The 20,144-nt window shown below is 36.0% G+C and overlaps 1 protein-coding gene and 1 long non-coding RNA gene across 3 annotated transcripts in view; one reads left to right on the top strand and one right to left on the bottom strand.

Moving 5' to 3' along the window:
* RAB28 (RAB28, member RAS oncogene family) overlaps positions 1–13,286 on the bottom strand; it is a 99,533-nt gene extending 86,247 nt beyond the window's left edge. For both annotated transcript variants that reach the window (XM_059924175.1, XM_059924176.1), the window contains exons 1-3: positions 13,005–13,286; positions 8,068–8,164; positions 2,904–2,992 (exon numbers count right to left, since the gene is read on the bottom strand). In XM_059924175.1, coding sequence (XP_059780158.1) covers positions 2,904–2,992; positions 8,068–8,164; positions 13,005–13,079 — 261 coding nt within the window. In that variant the 5' untranslated portion in view covers positions 13,080–13,286. The remainder of the gene's footprint in view (positions 1–2,903; positions 2,993–8,067; positions 8,165–13,004) is intronic.
* A 94-nt stretch (positions 13,287–13,380) lies between these two features.
* On the top strand, positions 13,381–16,679 carry LOC132366583 (uncharacterized). The gene is made up of 2 exons (XR_009503471.1): positions 13,381–13,465; positions 16,449–16,679. It is a non-coding gene; the product is annotated as an uncharacterized LOC132366583 (long non-coding RNA).
* The last annotated feature ends 3,465 nt before the right edge of the window (positions 16,680–20,144 follow it).

Below are 20,144 nucleotides of genomic sequence, written 5' to 3'. Positions count from 1 at the left end.
TAATTCTTTCTTCGGTGTCTATTCAATTTTGTTTCAACCAACACTATTCAATACACTATCACTAAAATTTAATGCTACTGGTGGGGAAAAAGTGAAGAGGGTAAAATCATCAGTTTTATCTGAATCTAAGTTAATTCCAGCCTACAAATAAGCTTCTTCCTGGATAAGAAATGCTTTAGAAAAATGGATTCACAGAGCTTAACAGCCCAGATACGTGTAAGATAATTCTTTCCATACACATTACATAAGTTAGAGAACCTAAAACAAAATCCTAAATAAGACATTATACTGATGTCCTCAAAACAGCTTGTCAAAGCATTTCTGAAAGACTTCTATCATGTAGCATGTGCACAAAAGTCCAAAGTATTCGTGAGATGGGCAACGTACAGCATCTACAACAACTCTAGAAGCCGTATAGATCTACTTTGAAGAAAAGTTATGTAATTATTATAAAACTATTAAATGCTATTAAAATGTTTATGAAAACACTGTTTTTTTAAAAGTAACGTTTCTCCCAATTTATGGTAGTGAACTGTAGTCTGAGCTTCTCTGGCCTGGGTAAAAAATTTACATGTATTTTAACAAAAGAAACTACTGGCAAATTTACTTAATTATATTTTACATAGCATTTAATTTAGAATCTCTGGAAAGCAGAGAAAATTTATGACAACTCATTTTATCATCTCAAAATTCCTACTTTCCTGGGACGATTTCATGAAAATGTTCATGAAATTCCTACAAACACTTTATTACATTGCTTTTTAATAAAACAGGGTATATGATTTACAGAGATGGTAAAGTATAAACAATGTAAGACACTGTCAAAAGAGAAAAAAATCAACATGTACCTTCGAAATAGAAATCTCATGTGACATTCTCTTTCTCCCAAGATGTGAAGTACATTAGAAAAGAACAGACATTTCACTAAACTCAAGTATCCTCAGAAATGATGGAAATTTTTTAAATTTGCCCACTAATGTCTGCTGACTTTAAGCAGCTATGTAATAGCATAAAACATATAAAGAACTGATTTGAGGGGATGGTCACACAACACTGTGAATGTACTATATACGACTGGTTATATACTTTAAAAATTGTTAATTTTATATTATGTGAATGTCATATCAACATTAATTTTCATATAATAATTTTATAATATTAATAAATTTAAATTTTCTATAAATCAAATAAAATTTTTTAATGATTTGAAGTAAGGTAAAATTAAGAGTCTAACCCATAAACATTACATTCCCCTAATTTTTAAGTGAAAAAAATGTATTAATTGAATGTTATATTATTATTTACTCTGAAATGCATAAAAACTTCCCATTCTCCACTAACTTTAGGTATATCTATAAACCATAAAAAGCTATTCTATTTGACATTCAGAGTCAAATATCATTAGAAGCTTGACTAATCTAGTTTTCATTTTTTTTAAATCCAATATGTGTCCATGAAGATAGATTTCAATGGAGCAAAGAGGAAAGAGATTGTTATTTTCAAATCCCATTTTACCAACTAGGTGAATGAAACAAGGACTGTGGCTTCCCACAAATCTCTGTCCAGCAATTTCTCTTTAGCTTAATATCTACTTTAAACATAATCAGTTTAAAACAGAAACACACAACAATGAAAAAGCCAGACACAAAAATCTGAGACATATTTTTTAAGAGAAAAACGAACAGTCATAAAATATTAAGTCATATGGTCACAAGTGAAAATGTTAAGTGAGCAGAAATATTTTCCAGGAGACAAAGAACAACGTAGAAGAAGAGGCAAAGAAGGGTCTCAGAGCCAAATCTATATATCGATAACGCAAAAAACAAAACCCTAGGGCCTTTATATGTGATTAAGAACCATATGAGCCTCATCCTTCTCTGAATATTTTATAATTCAGAATCTATTTTCCATTCAAAATTAAGGCAATGGTATTTGTTAAGTATCAAACTTCATACAGCAGAGTGCTTAATATTCTGTCATCATCTTCTAGATTCATTTCTTATGAGCAACCCAGCTCCACATAACCAAGTTATGATTCTCGACTTAAAATATCGAATTCCAATAAAAAACTAAATGAGGATTATGAATATTATCCCCCCCAATACCTCATGATCATATGAAAGATACACACTAACTCAAAGTAGAAGAAAAAGCAAAAATAAACAGCATGTCAATAATTAATTTGTTAAGTATATTAATTACTACTATGCAAATTTTCTATTTGTATAATTTAATTTTAAAACTTATAAATTATGTCTATATAAGCTAATGTACCAAAGAATTTTTGTTATATAATCATTCAAGTGGTTTTTCTTACTCTACACAGATTTTCTTCTGAAAAGATACCACACATGACTATCATGTTAAAATGCTGTATGTGCTTCATATATATAATTAGTCATATTTAGTTTGCTGATACAATATATTGATATATTTGTTAAATCTGAAGAACTATAAATATTTACTAGACTAATTCACGGCACAAAAATATATAGGCATATATGTATGTTTTTTGTCCTTGCAACTTAAAATGAAATTAAATTTTCCTCTCTAATATTTATCATTCAATTTACGTATTCTGTAAGTAGTCCACAGAACCAAATCAGTTACTAAATATCAAAATATCATTTATCACTGCATGTATTCAACTGCTGACAATAGTATTAGTAATATAAGTAGCATATGAAAGCTATTAGAGTCATCCAGTTCCCTGACCCAAATCATTCCAAACATGATTTTGGTGGAGGATGAAATCAAAGGATTAGCACAAATGTAAAATCAGTCTCCCTACATACCAGATAAAAATCAAGGTAGAAAGAGCATGTATGTGTGTGTGTACCTGCTTGTGTGTTTGTAAGGAGAGTATCTTCAGCACTGGAATAATCAGACAATTCGTTTCATACCTGTGCTCCATAGATATATTTATCCAACATCTTGCCTCCTATTGTCTGCCCTCCTATGTCCCAAACTTGAAGAGTAACATTCAAGTTTCCTAGAATATAAAACAATGAATATAAAAATAAGAATACAAAAAAAGTTAAGGAACAATATAACAATTGAATACAGTTTCACAGAACATTAAGTCACAGTGATAAACTCTGAACCTAATTTGTCTTTTATTCTGCATGTTCACATGGTCACATATTTGGAATTGTGAAATAATGTTGTCAAAAGAGATAACAGTGGGAAATTTAGATTTACACTTTACCCCATTTCCATGAAACCACATTTATAATCACCTTCAAAACAAAAGAAAATAAAGAAAGCTTTAATTCACAAACTTCTTTAACCTTAAAGAATTTTTTTTCTTAAACAGAGCATAAAACAATAAAGCACTTATATGTGGAGTAAGATACATAATTTAAAAATTAAAAGTGAACTTTATATACTAATGTACCTTATTGCACATAATGAATTTTCCTGTAAGTTCTAAACTCCATAGGTTCTAAAACTCACAGATTACTAATAGACTACAAAAATGGTCCCACAGGGCTTCCCTGGTGGCGCAGTGGTTGGGAGTCCGCCTTCCGGTGCGGGGGACGCGGGTTCGGGCCCTGGTCTGGGGGGATCCCGCATGCCGCGGAGCAACTGGGCCCGTGGGCCGCAGCTGCTGGGCCTGCGCGTCTGGAGCCCGTGCTCCGCAGCGGGAGAGGCCGCGGTGGTGGGAGGCCCGCGCACCGCGATGGGGAGTGGCCCCCGCTCGCCGCAACTGGAGGGGGCCCTCGCGCAGAGACGAGGATCTTTAAAATTCTTTTGTCCATTTTGCCAAATATTTACTTGTTAAAAAATTATAAGTTATTCTCTATTATCAATGCAATTACAAAATTTAAAGATCAAGTTCAATATGCTTTGCAGTTTAACATTTCAAACTATTTCTCCTAATAAAATTATGCAGTTTTCTCCAAAGGTAGACAAAATCTCAACTAGTACCTTCAAAATGAGCTCCCACACCAAAAATGTATCTTTCTGAATGATTTGCAAATCAGGAAAACTCAAAAACTTAGACACTAAGAAACTAGTCTCACTTCAAATACAAACCAGAAAAGGATTATATAGATATGAATTTTTATGCCAATGCAAAACACTAAAACTGGAGAATGTTAGTCACACCATTCAGTGTTGCAGCTGAAAAGAAAGTATGACACTGGATTAACCAGCCAAGTTTTACCCTGAACTCTAAGTCTTGTTGGGTCTGTATTACAATCTTTCCATTATTTGGATGTAGGTCTGTTCCATCTGCCAACCTGCAGAGGATTTACATGAGCAACTTTCATTAGCATTAATGAGAGCTACTAAAGTTCATCACCCATCATCATTCCCAAATATACACACTCTCAACGCTCACAGAGTAATGACAGAAATGTTCTTAAAGGTCTATGAATAAAAAAACCAAAATGTCACACACTAAGACTTCCCCAACAACTTGTGTAAACCCAATATCTTAAAAAATCTAAATTTTTCGATACTCAAAATTCATTCTCCTACAATGCTGTCTCAAATTAAGCAGGTGAGAAAGGGCTAGTCGACACTGTAAGTTTATCAAAAAGTTTCAGAAGCCCCTAGATAAACAGGCAGTACTCTGTTCATTTTACTCTCAAAATTCTTTAGTTACTTGTTTACTTCAAAAAACAGTACTCAACAATATTAACTTTTTTAAGTAAGATTTTAGGCAACTTTTAATAAAGGGCATTTAATCCCATTTTCTTCAAGTTCAATAAATCCTATCACTTAACTTCATATCAAGAAATATGAAGCTTTTTTCCTTTAAGTTCTGATACTTAGTTATGATATTTAGATCTTATCCTATCTGTAACTTTAGAAACATGATCTTCATTACATGTTTTCAAATTCTGACTACATCATTTCAAGACTGACTCTAAATCGTTTATAACTATCTCCCACCTGAGAGGTTTATATTTGTGTGTTGAGGATATTTTTTAAATCCATACTTTTCCAAATAAACACTGTTTGTTGTTCTTGGCTTGTTTTTCTTTAATACACATATTCTAGTGCCTCAGATAAAAATAGCTATGCAATACTAATAACCCACTAATACACAATGCTAGCCAAAAAATAAACAAACTTTTGCTATCGTTATAGCTTCAACAAATGATATTAACTTCATAGTTATTTCATGTATCTAGAAAAGTATTTTTAACTTCCACATTTGAATTTTAGGCTTATTAACACATAAAAATAAAAATAAATGGGAGTTCCCTATTTGGGAAACAAAATAATATAGAATTCAAATTAATATTCCTTTTAGTTTTTGCAAGCAAAAACATATGAAGGCTTCCAGTATATTTTCAAAATGACATGCCTATAAAGCTACATAAGAATTTTCAAATAATCAACATTGAAAATTTTTTTAAAACCAAGAATCCATCTAATATAAATTTCTAACTAATAAAGAATGTTAAGGAGGAAACTGTCAGTAATCTAATCCCAAATGCAAAATACTAGAAAATTCCTGCTCTTCTGTAAGCAATGACATTTAACTAGGGAAAAAAATAAATAAATGAGGTGACAAAATACAGGTAAGTTGCTTTTGGTATGAATCAAAGCCACCAAGAGGATTCAACAGTGACCTTGTAAAAGTACACTTGGTGCCTTGGTTAACCTTACTTAAAGTGCTGCATAGTCAAGATGGAACTAAAAACACAAGTCTGCCCACTTCTTGTACTAAAGACTTAGAAATCCTTTTCACAGTAGAACGCTGTTTACTGACTGTACCCACAAGCTTCCTGAAAGTATTTTGACTAAGGCTCTTAAGAAGCTCTATCAGCAGAATCTCTAACAGATACACTATTTTAAGCAGTAAAATCTGCACAGTGGTTGCATCCAGACTATACAGCATACCAGATCATGAAATATACTAACATGGATGAGTATTTGCAGAGTAATGACCTTGAAAACTTGCATGAAGAGAATGTCAATAGATGAACAGGAGGTATTACACCTCTAACAATCTGAATGGACAGAAGACTTACTAGAATACTAACAAATATTAGATTTGCCTCCTATGCTGCTGTACCATAAATTCAATTAATGCTGCCTGTAATGTTTTAGCAAATGATACAAATATTAATCCTTGGACACAGTGAATTAAAATTAAAGTTAAAGTATATAAAGGGTATACTATAAACCTTTTAATTTATTAACCTCATTTCTTAATGTACCTATTAATATAAAATCAAGTTACATTAAAACAATTTTTTCTTACTGAAACTTCTACCACAATTTTGAGTCCATTAAATAGAATAAAACCAACTGCCGTTTTATAAAAAAAGATTTTTTTCTGGAACTCTGCCCATCAAAATAAAACCTTAATCAGGAAAATTAAAATATATATTCATTAAGAGTATATATTTCCTAATGTCATTTTTAACCTAAGTACTTTCTAACTCTAAAATATCATATTATAAATTTGGATTTCAAAAATACCAAATATTTTTTACAAAGTCATCAAAATTTAAAAATCGGTAGTATTGTGCAAAAAATCAGAAATCATCATATATTTTACATATATAAAATGTCTAAAACCAGTCTTAAAATGTTTTTAATGTTTGAGTAGGTGCTTGCTCCTTTATTTAAGTCTTTGAACTGAAAAATCAGAAAAATTAAACAATATTAATAATATAGAAAGTTAGTGCTTTTGCTAATTAGCATCGAAAACAAAACAGTCAGTAATTAAATACACTTTGAGGCTCTCTGTGTACAACTGGCATCTCTGAAAAAACTGTTGCAAAATAAGTTTTCAGTATGTATATTATGTGATTTGTACATGTATTCTACTAGTGACTGTTGTAAATATTCTGAAAGCAGTATTAACCTATCCATAAGAGTGAGAATAATAAAAATGAGATTTTCAGTTTTGAATACATTAAAAGAAAATACAAATGAAACAAAATACACGTTTCTCATTAAATCTCTTTCTGAATAATAACTCAGTAATGGCAAAATGGAATTCTTCTCTTAAGCTATATCTTCTAATTTATTTTTCATTGGTAGCCGAATACCAACCATCACAAAATATAAGAGAGTATATTACTAGTTAAGTATACAGAATACCTTCAATTACCAAGAGTTTTTATTAGCTGTTCTAAAACATTCATAGAGAGTTGTCTGATAGATGTAGTATTTGAGAGGTTAATGTATTTCAAAAATATTATAATTTATTAAACCGCTTCCCACTGTATCACTCACGTTCCAGTACATGAATCTGACACTACACTTGCAACTGTTTTTATTCAAATGTGTTTCCTCAGAGAGGAGAAAGATGGACTAGTTTATGAAGTCAATCAAGATAAACTGCTTTTAATAAAATACTTTAAACATATAATTTAAGCACAAGTGAATAGACAGAGCATTTTAAAGCCCCAATTGTTCAGAAACTAACTTAAAACAGAAACCACTCTTTTTTTGTTATTATTTCCCTGTATTTCCCACAAAATGTGCTGCAACTGGCATCTAAATAGTTTCTTTGCATGGTGAACTGAAACATCTTGAATGCTCAAACTGTATTTTTATGAGTGCCTAGGGACCCTAAATTTTAGTGGTCTATTAAATACCAGCAATTTCATGCTGCCTTGCATAAAACAGCATTCACATATTAGAGCACAGAAGTTCCATAGCTACATTATACTTCTGTTCCAACTTTCTCTCAAACAAAAAACTGAAGCAGAGGTTAATCAAAATAATATTTAAAAAAATAATCCTTTCCAGTCTTCTCACATTTAGTTCATACAATACCTGTTGATAATTATATGGCATTTGATTTTGTTTTTAACTTTAGAATTTTATAAGCAACTATTGTTTATCCTCAAAAAATGTGCAGTGGTCAAAAACAGTGGGAGAGTGGGGAGGATATAAACTTTTTCCTTACACACATGGACAGTATGTCTTCATGGTAGATGCTGATGAAAGTTAACCTCCCTAAGATAGATTTACTGATTACATATATTTTCACATACAAACAGCCCCAAAATTTATTTTACACATTTCTGCTTATGTCTCTTATTGTCAGATATGGACAATTTTCTATGTTAAGACGTTTTAGTCTCTTACCTGGCAACATTATTCTTCTCAAAAAGAAATCCAGTCCTATAGTTTGTTTGTACTGTTTCCCAAAAGTTTCTTGAGCAAAACACGTAGCTAAGGAGGTCTAAAAAATTGATGCACAGAATATCAAAATTAATGTCTTTGTTTTAGAAATGTAAACATAAAATCACTACTAAATCTTATTAAGTAATCTTAATATTTATACTCCCATTAATCCATCAAGCAACTTTAAGCAGTACTAATCAGTTACAAGGGGAAGAGGAACTTAACATTCCACTAGGTAAATTTCACTTGCCAACCAGCTATCAGTGGCAACAACAGACTAATCGGCTAAATCTCTTTAAATCCCCTGATTGTCAAGCTCCCTACTCCTTGCTGGAAATTAGAATATGAGAATTATCAACAGAGAAAACTAAAACAACATGATCAAAGATCTGAATCTTATATGTCCCTATATATCAGTTCAATACAACTTTCAGAGATGTTTCATTTCTGAGGCTAAACATCTGAGTAGTTTGTGCCCTCAGCCAATAAGAAGTAGAACTAATTAAGGAGAGGAAAGCCTGTTTATAGAATTTCCTTTCTTTTTCCCCCCCAAGAAACATGTTTAATTTTTCTCTACATTAAAAATGTTGTACTTCCCTGGTGGCGCAGTGGTTGGGAATCCGCCTGCCAGTGCAGGGGACACGGGTTCGAGCCCTGGTCCGGGAAGATCCCACATGCCATGAAGCAACTAAGCCCGTACGCCACAACTACTGAGCCTGCGCTCTAGAGCCTGCGTGCCACAACTACTGAGCCCACGCACCTAGAGTCCGTGCTCCACAACAAGAGAAGCCACCGTACCACAACAAAGACCCAACACAACCAAAAATAAAATATAAATAAATAAATAAATTTATTTTTTTTAAATGTTAAATGAAAATGATTCTATAAAATGACTGATAATATTTATCTTTTAAATTAAGAAGTTGGTATTTTTAAGATTAATATTAAGCAGACAAAAATAAATATATTCCATCCAAGAACCATAAAGCTTAAAAGTCAAAAGAATACTATAACCAGAACAAATATATATCTACATTTTTTAAATAACAACTCTAAGTTACATTCAAAACTCTAGAGTTTCCTTAGGGTACCATTTCTTACCAAAGCAAAAGAATAATCTAGTAACAACTGAAATAACTCAATAACTCAAAAGCTTCTTAAACATTTTAAATGCATTATTTATTTATTTGTAAACTTCCCCAAAAAGAAGAGAAAGGGAGTTTCATGAAGCTTTTATGCTCTTCAAGACAGATTCCTAAAGTTAAGGAAAAATAGCTCTTTCTTATTTTAAAAGTTAAAATTAGATGTCAACTCCTAAATAATGAAAACTAAGATAAAATTTCCAAGATAGCTTACTATAATTAATTACAACATAAGTACAGTAGTGCAAAAGAAAACTTGGCCAAACTTCAATTCCTTTAAACAAAAAGACCTAAAATTCCTTTGACATAAGAACCATATTTTTCATATAAATGGCAATTTGCACACACTAACTCCAATTCTTTTAATATTTAAATACTCAGCATTTGTAAGAAACCACTAAAATATTTGGTCAAATATTTATTGAGCACCATAAGAAAGATGTTCTGCTAGACTCCGAGAAATAAACTCACTACACCAAAATGAAAATTCATTTGGCTTGCTTGATAATATAAAAACTAAGACATTAGAAAAAAAAAAAAGTAAGCATTCCTTTTTAAATCTTTTTTCATTTAGCCTTGTTTATGCCATTGAGCTTATTTAACTTAGAGCACAAAATCATCTGTGAAGAGGCTCAGAGTTCTAGAGAAAAATAATTAACACTACTTATACTATTACAGATATTTCAAAATGTTTAATATATGGATGGCTGAAACACTTTTATAAGTCTAAGAGAAACTCAAGGCACATGTAACTTCAGCTTAGTGTTTCTTTTCCTAAAAATCGGACTTCTAGAATTTGAAAGCCTCACACTTTTGAGGCAAACATAAAGCTAGAATTTTCAATTGGAATAGAGTACAATCTGTCAAAAGTATAGGTCATTGCGAACAAAGAATATTAAAATGGGTTCTTATACCATCTCCAGACATCTCACTATAAAAATTAAACAGAGAATCAACTGAATCAGTGGGAAGGAGGCACATCCTCTTCAATTATCTAGATATTACGCTATCTTTCTCATTCAATAATTTCTCAGAAGTCATTGTATAAATACCCTTTTTAAACAATTATGAAGAGAACAACCATCTTTCATATCTGTAACTTTTTTTTCTGATTCTTTATAGTTTTTTTGTTTGGTGAACTTCTGCTAACAATTTTTAACCATACTACATTTACTAATACTGAAAAGACACCATAAAAGAATATTTTGCCTCAAAAAAAATCTTAAGTATATAATAAAATCCTAAGTATGACTCAAAACAGGAAAGAAATAGAAACACGTGTTAATAGCAGGAGGAGCTAAATTTCTCTTGAATAAACTGTTAGTGGTTATCTCAATATTCTCTTGCTTTTGTAAGGGTGTATAAACATGCCCTGAGTTAGAACTAGCAAGAAAAACTGATACTAGAAAAAATGGCCAGGTGTTAAATCAGGCTACAAGCAAGAATGAAAGAGAGGCTGAATTCATAATAGAAAAGGACAATAAAAGAAATAGAATGGGAATGTTGGTAGCTGCCAATAATATGGCAATAATCTGAAAACTGAATAGGGTATGGAAAAAAACAAAAGCTGATGTATGAATAATGAAAAAAGGTTAGATTTCTGATGCTGGTATCCAGAAATTTCTGGCAGAAAAAAATCTTTACAATTTTAAAATAGATTAGTCAAGATGACAAAGACTAAATCAGAACGCCATAAACAGTATCACTGTTATCCTCTGAAGCAGAATGATAATCCTAATTCAATAATATAGAAGGAAAAACATATGCTTTGTTGTACACTAGATAAAATTTTTGACAGAGATGAAAAATCATAATTATTCACACTAAATTAGTAACAAGAGGAAAATGTATGACAGCCTAGATGAAAAACCTAGATAGGAATTATGAACAAATTTCAACAGAGAAATACATGTATGATAATGGATGAATACTGGGAAATAAATTAACAAAAATTTAAAGAATTACGATAGAATGTAGGATAATGGACAATTTTTGTGTCTTTTTATAAGTGTATTAGTGTTATAGACAGTCACTATAGTTTTAAACAGGAAATAAATTCAGTTATGAGTTGACCATAAAAAGATTTAGGAAATGAAAAATTAGAAGACATTCAAAAGAAAATACGAATGATGAAAAAACTATAAAAATGAACTTAAAATTTTTACTGAATAAGGGTGTTAGAAACAATGCTGATTCATTTAAAACAACTCATCCATTCAAAAAGTTGTTACAAGTGTACAAAAAGTCATAATTAATACTTTATAAAGAAAAGTGATCCCAAGTTCTTTTCTTCCTCAAAATGTTTAAAAGTAATCAAAGCATATTGTTGTTTTTCCTCAATAATAACAATCAATAACAAAATATCAGGGATGGCAAGAAAGAAATTAACAAGAATCCTCCAAATCCTGCATATGAATGACACCTTTCCCTAGGGCCCTAGGAACTCAAATCTCAGAACGAAAGACAGGAGCAGCTGTGCAGTGCCAACTGCCAGGGAAGATGTATCGAGCAGTCGTCACCATAGGAACCAGGGTCCAAACTACACCAGGAACACGAAAACGTGAAGCCGAAAACGGTAAACTGGTAACAATAATAACCAGCGTTTCTGAAGCCTCTAGTTGGGAAAGCGGATGGAAGAAAGGAGACAAACGCTAACAATATTCCCAGAAACAGTGTTGGCGCCATTGATAGGAGCGACAGGTGTGAAGGTTGGCCGGGCAGAGGCTCTTCACCTTATTTGGGGCGTGGATCAAGAACCCTTTAAGTCTTAAGGACCATCTCCAAAGAGCAAGCACCGGGCAACGTTTATTCCATCTCAGGAGCTCCACAACCCTGGGTTAAAGACCTCTGCCTACGAGGTAAGGGGACTGGCTGCCAGATATTCTCACGCACTCACTCTCATTCATTCAACCAACTGTCACTGAAAGACAGACTTTAAGGCCATGATCCCCTCTGTCATGCTAGCAGCTCTGCCCTCAGCATCCAGCCCAGAATAGGAGTTCAATAGATATTTGTTGAATGAATGTTTGTGTTGACAGGTGCTGTGCTGGGAACAGAGATGAACAGATATGATGCTCTAAAACAGCAACTAACGTTTACTGAGTGCACACCATGTTATGAAAGCTTTATGTAGATTTTCATATTTAATGTGGATTTGCACACTTCACCCTTCGAGGAGATCCCTATCAATATACCCATCTTACAGATGAAGTACAAACAGGATAGCAATTTGCCCTCCAATGATCCGACCAGTAAGTGATGGAGCCCCAATTCTCTCACCCAGGGAATCTGATTCCAGCGTCAAGTTCTTGGGAGCTCCCAGTACAGTGGAGCCATCAGAAACGGTAAACGGGGGGAAAGGAGCAAAGTGCGACCTGGACTAAAGTAAAAAGAGGTAAGATGCCTTGGCAGATCCTTGCCAGTCCTCAGAGGCGAGAAGCTGGAAAGCTTCCCAGGGAGGCGATACTGGCTCGTGTCTTGAAGAAGTAGGAGTTCGCGATCCAGGCAGGGGTTAGGCAAGGACTTTTTTTTTTTTTTTTTTTTTTTAATTTAAGAGGAGCTGGACAGCTCTCGACGGACCTCACCAAGCGCCTATTAGTGTCGAACCCCAGGCCACGACCTCGCGGGCCCAAGCCCAGACGCCCCGGGGCTCGGGGACATAAGGCGACGCCGAGGGGCGGGGAGGAGGCTGGGGGGCGCCAGGGCCGCGCCGGGGTTCCTGCAGGCCTGGCACGGCGGGCCCGCTCGAGGACTGACCTTCCCGGAGGTGCCGTCCCCCAGCACGACGATTTTCAGTTGCCGGTCCTGGCTCTCCTCCTCAGAGTCCGACATGCTGTCCCAGGAACCAGGCCCACCTCCCCTCCCTCCCCACCGAGGTAGAAGGAGGAAGGGAAGGAGGGGGTCTCTGGGGGCGGGGGAGAAGAAGAAGGGCGGCAGTGGGGGCAGCACCCCCCGTCCCGGTGTCTCAGCGGCAGCCGGAGGTATCCGGTCAGAATCACTCGGCGGGAGCCATCTTGCCCACCTCCCCACCCCCTCCGCGCAGCCCCGCCCCCTGAGCGCGACGTCGGGCGCGCTTCCCCGCATCTGTGCCAACCCGCGCCGACCGCCAGCCTTCCTGGCGGGCCGACCCATCCGCAGGCCTGGGAAGAGGAGGCGTTCGAACCGAGCAGGCGAGACACGGCGCCACACTCGCAGGGACAGTTGGCAAGAGAAAAAAAGTATGTGTATAACTTAAGCTAGGTAGAAAAACGGGGACAGAGTAGGGCGCAGACGTTCTATTAAATTCCCTTGTTTCCATCTCCCCCTGTGAAGGTTCCTGAAGCGAATGGTTTAACCCGACGAGGAGGGGGAAGGGGGGGTGGGGTGACGCCATGGCCGCGCGCCGCGGTTGCCATGGAAGCGAGGACACAGAGGAGAGGCGGCGGGGCAGGGCCTGCCTCAGGGCGCCGGGGACGCCGGTTGCCAGGCGGAGCGCGCAGGGGAAGGGCCTGTGGAGCAGTGTGAGCGCCGGGGTTCGCGCCCCGGGAAGAGCGGCGGCGTGGTGGAGGAGGGGGCGGTTGCTAAGGACGTAGCTGCTGTGCAGCGAGGCTGCCGGGCGGCGCGAGGCGTGGAACGTAGCTCTGGTGCTGCCTTGTTTCCTCCTCAGACCTTGGGTTTCCTCGTCCAAACAGTGGAATCTGATCATTCACGAAGCAGTTAAGCTAGAGCAGCAGTTCTCAAAGTGTGATCCAGGGAACCCTGAGGGTCCCGACAAAGTCAAAAGTATTTTCCTAATAATTCATTTATTTTTTCCTTTCTCACGTTCATGCGCTCACAAGTATACGTAGAAGTTTTCCAGAGGATGCATGATGTGTATATCACTCTGACAGCTAAGGGAGCAAACATTTCTCAGTATTCATTTCAATGCAGTGATGAGAGCTACAACTTACATAAACAAAAACTATTTGGGGTACACAATAATTCTTAAGAGTGTAGAGGGGGCCTTGAGCCCCAAAAGTTTGGGAAATACTGTCCTGGATGGATGATCTCAGTCTAGTAGCATAGGTAAAAGACATAATTGGAAATTTCAATATAATGAGATAAATTCCACAATATTAATGCCGGCCTACTATATTTGTCTCCTTGTTAATTACTTTTCGTGGATTCACGTTCACTCCTCATGGGAACCCTATAAAGTAGGCAGAACTATCTCATTTTACAGATGAGGAAGCTTAAGTCACAAAAAGCTTAGCTCAGAGGCAGTAGTCCTGGAAAGAATATGGGAATTCAAACGGGAAAGCAGTACAGTTTAAAGAAGTACCCATCCCTGGCAGCAGCACTGAAGTTCTAATCACAGACCTGCGCTTATTAGATGTGCGACCTTGAGCCACAATTTCCTCATCTATCAAATAGAGGCACTACCTCCTTCATAGCGTTGAGAATTAAATGAAGTAATCACTGTAAAGTAACATAGCACAATGCCTGGCATATAATAAGCACCCTCATCGTCACCATTAGACATGGTCCATATTGGAGCATCACTGCTTTCTACCCAGGTTATCTTAAACAGGGTTCCTATGCAGAGCTTCAGTCCCTTCATCTGTAGACAAGGTTATCCACAATAGTTGACACCCAGTTGTTTCCAGTTCTTCCAGTTCCCAGTTCTTTCCCTACTCCCCACCACCACCACCACCAACAACAACTTTCTACATCACTGGATGTGTTAATGAGAATTAGAAGAAAAAGTTAAGTGAAAGAGCTTTGCAAAGTCCATTGTAAATGTTAGGTTGAGGAATCTGTTTCTAATGAGGACAGATTTAACCCCTTCTTGTCCACGAGGTCAGTTAATGTGGCAGCAATTGGCTTTTCCACTCTTAATGGAAATGGTTATGTGACCCAGTTTGACCAATGAGACAGAAGAGGATGTCCTTTGGGAGACATCTGGGAAAGATTTTCCTCTCTGATTTAAAAAAAGAAGAAAAGAAAGAAAAAAAGAGACTCAGAAGGAAGGCTCTCCCCCTTCCTTCCTTTGCTGTGATTATTTGGGTGAGGACATAATTCTTAGAGCAGCTACAGCCTTCAACACCCTACCTCCAGGCTTCTTGTTATGGGGAATAAATCTAAGGTACTTTAGTGATGTATTCCGTTACTTGCAGACAAAAACATCCCAACTGGCACAAATATTTGGCTAAAAACTAGGTTTAGTTAAGGTCATTTAAGTGACTTTCATGTGTGGTTTCAAACTTTGCATTTTGTAATCACCAATTTCCTGGACAACGGCTTTGATGGAGAGACATCATTTATTTGGATATGGATTCATCCCTGAGACAGTATTGCTACATGAAACAAAAAGCCAATTGCATTCTTTTGCACAAGATTCCAGGTTGAAAATTAGATTTGAAGACTAGGAGCCATATATATATGTATGTATATATATATATATATATATATATATATATATATATATATATAAAAATTAAAGAGAAATGGGAAACTTTTTCAGTGGTCTTAAAACTAATACCTTAACAAAGTGCTTAGAAGGAATTCTCTGGCAGTCCAGTGGTTAGGACTTCGCATTCTCACTGCCGAGAGTCTGGGTTCAATCCCTGGTCGGGGAATTAAGATCCCAGAAGCTGCGAGATGCGGGGGAAAAAAAAAAACCTTAGATAAGAATTCTGGAGATTTCCCAAAAAATTGGGGTTCTTTAGATAGAAAGAAGTAAGATTAGTTACACCCGTCTGATAAACCTGTCTGCTATCTGTAAAACCGCCTTCCCACCTAACTTTAAAATATCTTTTCTAGTATCCCTAACAGGTGACAAAACAAACCTTGTTGGAATATATCCTGATTCAAGGAGTTTATTCCCTCATGAAGTAACTTGGACTATGGACAGATAGGCCTCATTATTAGAATATTCTTTCTGAAATGAGCTGGAGTCTTTCACTAAAAATTCCAACTAATGGTATTGGATGTGACTTCTGGAATAAAACAGAAATTCCCGACTCTAAAGGAAGGTCTTCAAATTGATTCCCTATAATTAATGATTGATTTGACAAATACTAAGCGAATGCCTACTGTGTGCCAGGCGTTCTTGCTCCCAACTCTTCTGAGCAATGAGCACACACATACAAGGGCTCTGCTCCCATGGAACTTGCAATTTGGTGGGGAGGTATAGTAGACTAAAGATATCAGGTCCCAGTCCCTGTTTTCTGTTTGACCCAGACAGGAAAAGAGAAGGCAGTGTGACCACAGAAGCAGAGACTTGAGTGATGGAGCCACATGCCAAGGAATGCTGGCAACCACCAGCAGCTGGAAGAGGCTGGGAATTAATTCTCTCCCTGGAGCTTCCAGAGAGAGTGCAGGCCTGACAACACCTTGACTTCAGTCCAGTGAACACTGATATAGGGCTTCCAGCCTCCAAAACTGTGAGAGAATAAATTTATGTTGTCTTAAGCACCAAGGTTATGGTCATTTATTACAATGACCACAGGAAAGTAACACAAGGAGGAACATAAAAATTTAATAAATCAACAGGAAAATGTCAGATTGAGGTAAAAAAGGTACTAAAACAGCCAATGGTTGGGATAAAGAGTAAAAATATCCAAACATTTTTATTCATCACTAATGAATATGAGAAAATACTAAGTGGATCAGCAAGTAAACTGATTTAAAAAACCATGGATCTCTGCTATCATCTCAACAAATCCAACAGTCATCCGTCAGTTTTCTTTCACTTTTTTCCAATATTTCATAATTTTGAAGATTCAGAGCTTAGGACTAAAATTCTAAGTAAATATGGATTTGGAAATAAAGATAAAATATGATTAAGATCACTAATTATTAGGGAAATGCAAATCAAAACCACAATGAGATATCACCTCACACCTGTTAGAATGGCTATTATCAAAAAAGGCAAGAAATAACAAGTGTTGTTAAGGATGTGGAGAAAAGAAAACCCTCATACTTTTTTTGGTAACAGTTTTGTTGTTAACTTTTTGGTTTTTTTGCCTGCATTGGGTCTTCGTTGTTGGGTGTTCGTTGCTGTGCATGGGCTTTCTCTAGTTGCAGTGAGTGGGGGCTACTCTTCGTTGCAGTGCGTGGGCCTCTCACTGTGGTGGCTTCTCCTGCTGCAGAGCCGGGGCTCTAGGCGCACGGGCTTCAGCAGTTGTGGCATGTGGGCTCTAGAGCGCAGGCTCAGTAGTTGTGGCTCACGGGCCTAGTTGCTCCGCGGCACACGGGATCCTCCCAGACCAGGGCTCGAACCCGTGTCCCCTGCATTTGCAGGCAGACTCTCAACCACTGCGCCACCAGGGAAGTCCCCCTCATACATTTCTGATGGAAATGTAAATTGGTGTGGCCACTATGAAAAACAGTTTGGAGATTCCTCAAAAAATTAAGACTAGAAGTACCCAGTTCTGGGTATTTTTTTTTAATCTTTTTTTTAAATTTAATTTAATTTTTTTATACAGCAGGTTCTTATTAGTTATCTATTTTATACATATAAGTGTATATATGCCAATCCCAATCTCCCAATTCATCCCACCACCACCACCACCCCCCGTGCAGCAATTCTGGCTATTATCCAAAAAAAACAAAAACACTAAGAAAAGATATATGCACTCCTGTGTTCATCACATCAATGGATGAACCGATAAAGAAGATGTGAGATAAATGTCACAAGTGGAATATTACTCAGTCATTAAAAAAGATGAAATCTCTCCATTTCTGACAACATGAATGGACCTTAAGGGTATTACACTAAGTGAAATAAGTCAGATGGAAAAAGACAAATACCATATGATTTCACTCATATGTGGAATATGAGAAACAAACAAAACAAAATAAATGAACAAACCAAACAAAAGCAAACACGTAAATACAGAGAACAGAGTGGTGATTACCAGATGGGAAGGGGCAGGGCGAGGGGGGTGGTGGGGAGGGGGAGGGTGAAATGGTTAAAGGGGATCAAGTGTATGGTAAGGGATGGAAACTAAATTTTTAGTGGTGAACATGCTGTAGTATACATAGAAGTCAAAATATAATGTACACATGTAACTTGTATAATGTTATAAACCAATGTCACCTCAATGAAAAAGAAAAAAACAAAAAAGAAAAAAAATATTGAGTAAGGGAAAATAATGGTCATGTTCCCAGCTTGTACACTTGATATTGCTGTATTTCTGCTGAAAACCTAAGAAGAATATAGAAATCAGCCCCAAAATTTATTGATTTATTAAACTCCTGGAGGACAAAAATAAGCCTCGCTTCCTGAAATTCTCTTCTCCCTTGATTATATATATATATATATATATATATATATATATATATATATATACACACACACACATATATACCTGTGTGTGTGCGTGTAACCATGACCTAGATCAAGATATAGAACAATTCAGAATCCAGCAAGCTCCCTTGTGCCACCTCTCAAGTCATTACCTCCTCAAAGGTAACTACAATTGTGACCTCTAGCACTATAAATTAGTTTTACCTGTTTTTGAACTTTATAGAAATAGACTCCATACAATATGTACTCTTTGGTATGTGGCTCTTTTCACTAAATATTATGTCTGTGAGAGTCATCCATGTTATTATATATAGCAGTAGTTTGTACTTTTTCATTGCTGTACACTATTCCATCATATGAATTAACCACAACTTAGTTATCTACTCTGCTGCTGATGGACATTGAGATTGTTTCAGGTTTGGGGATGTTATGAATAATGCCCTTTAGCACCCCTCCTCCAAAGGAAATCACAGTTCACAAATAGCACTCTCCTCACACACACAAATTCTTCTGTCTACATTTTATAGTCTTGAGATGATTGGAGCATTTAATAATCATGAAGCTGACTATTGGATATACCTTTTTAACATCTACATTTGTTGATTTGCTCATGGAGTGTTTCACCTATTGTATCTAGTGGTCTCTACTGAAACTTCAGTTTTCACGTAGTGTTCTGTTCAGCATTATAAAGATGTCAGTTCCACACAAACAGATTAAACTCACTTTCAATCAAAACCTCCCTAACTTTTTTTCATTGACAGACAATGTTAAATTTCATCTGAAAGAATAAACACGTGAGGAAAATTAAGGGAAGGGGCAAGAAATGAAAAGCTCATCAACAAACAATATAATTTTTCTAAAAGTTACTAATTACAATTGCAACTGTATCATGCAGTACCTAGGAATTCATCTTAAAATATTGTATGGAAAGAAATTACAAAACATTGAAAGAAATTAAATAAATACTAAATACATGAAGAGCTATCGCATGTCTATGCATAGAAATACAATATTGTAATTATATCAGTTCTACCAAATGATCTACAGAGACAATGCAATTCCAATAAAATTTTTCATGGAATTTGAAATGATGCATCTGGAAGGCAAAGATCCAAGATTGCAAAGATATTCTAGAAAAAGAACAAAAAAACTTGCTTTACCAGATATTAAGACATCACATAAAGTTATAATAATTAAGATATAGTGTATTTATTCTTTCAGGAATAGACAAACTGACCATTATAACAAAATGGAGAGCCATGAAATAGGCTCTCACATACTTGGAACTTTGATCTATGACAGATTATATATGACAGTAGATAAAAGGGGGAGATAGTTGGAAAGCATATATGAAAAGAATTGAAATTGGAATTCCTACATTTCATCACACACACACACACACACACACACACACACAATTCCAGTGGAATTAAGAATCTAAATGTGAAAAACAGAAGTTAAATAATTTGAGGTGACTATCTTTCTTATCTTGGGAGAGAGGATTTCTTGAACAAGACCCAAATAATTAACAATAAAGAATAATATAAAGGAATTCACATTAAAATAAAAAACTCCCCCATCAAAAGATACCATAAAGAAAGTGAAAGTGTAAGTCACAAACTAGG

The sequence above is a fragment of the Balaenoptera ricei genome, chromosome 5 (genome assembly GCF_028023285.1).
Source record: "Balaenoptera ricei isolate mBalRic1 chromosome 5, mBalRic1.hap2, whole genome shotgun sequence".
Taxonomy (NCBI): domain Eukaryota; kingdom Metazoa; phylum Chordata; class Mammalia; order Artiodactyla; family Balaenopteridae; genus Balaenoptera; species Balaenoptera ricei.
The sequence above is the reverse complement of the archived record's forward strand: the minus strand, read 5'-3'. Positions and strand labels throughout refer to the sequence as shown.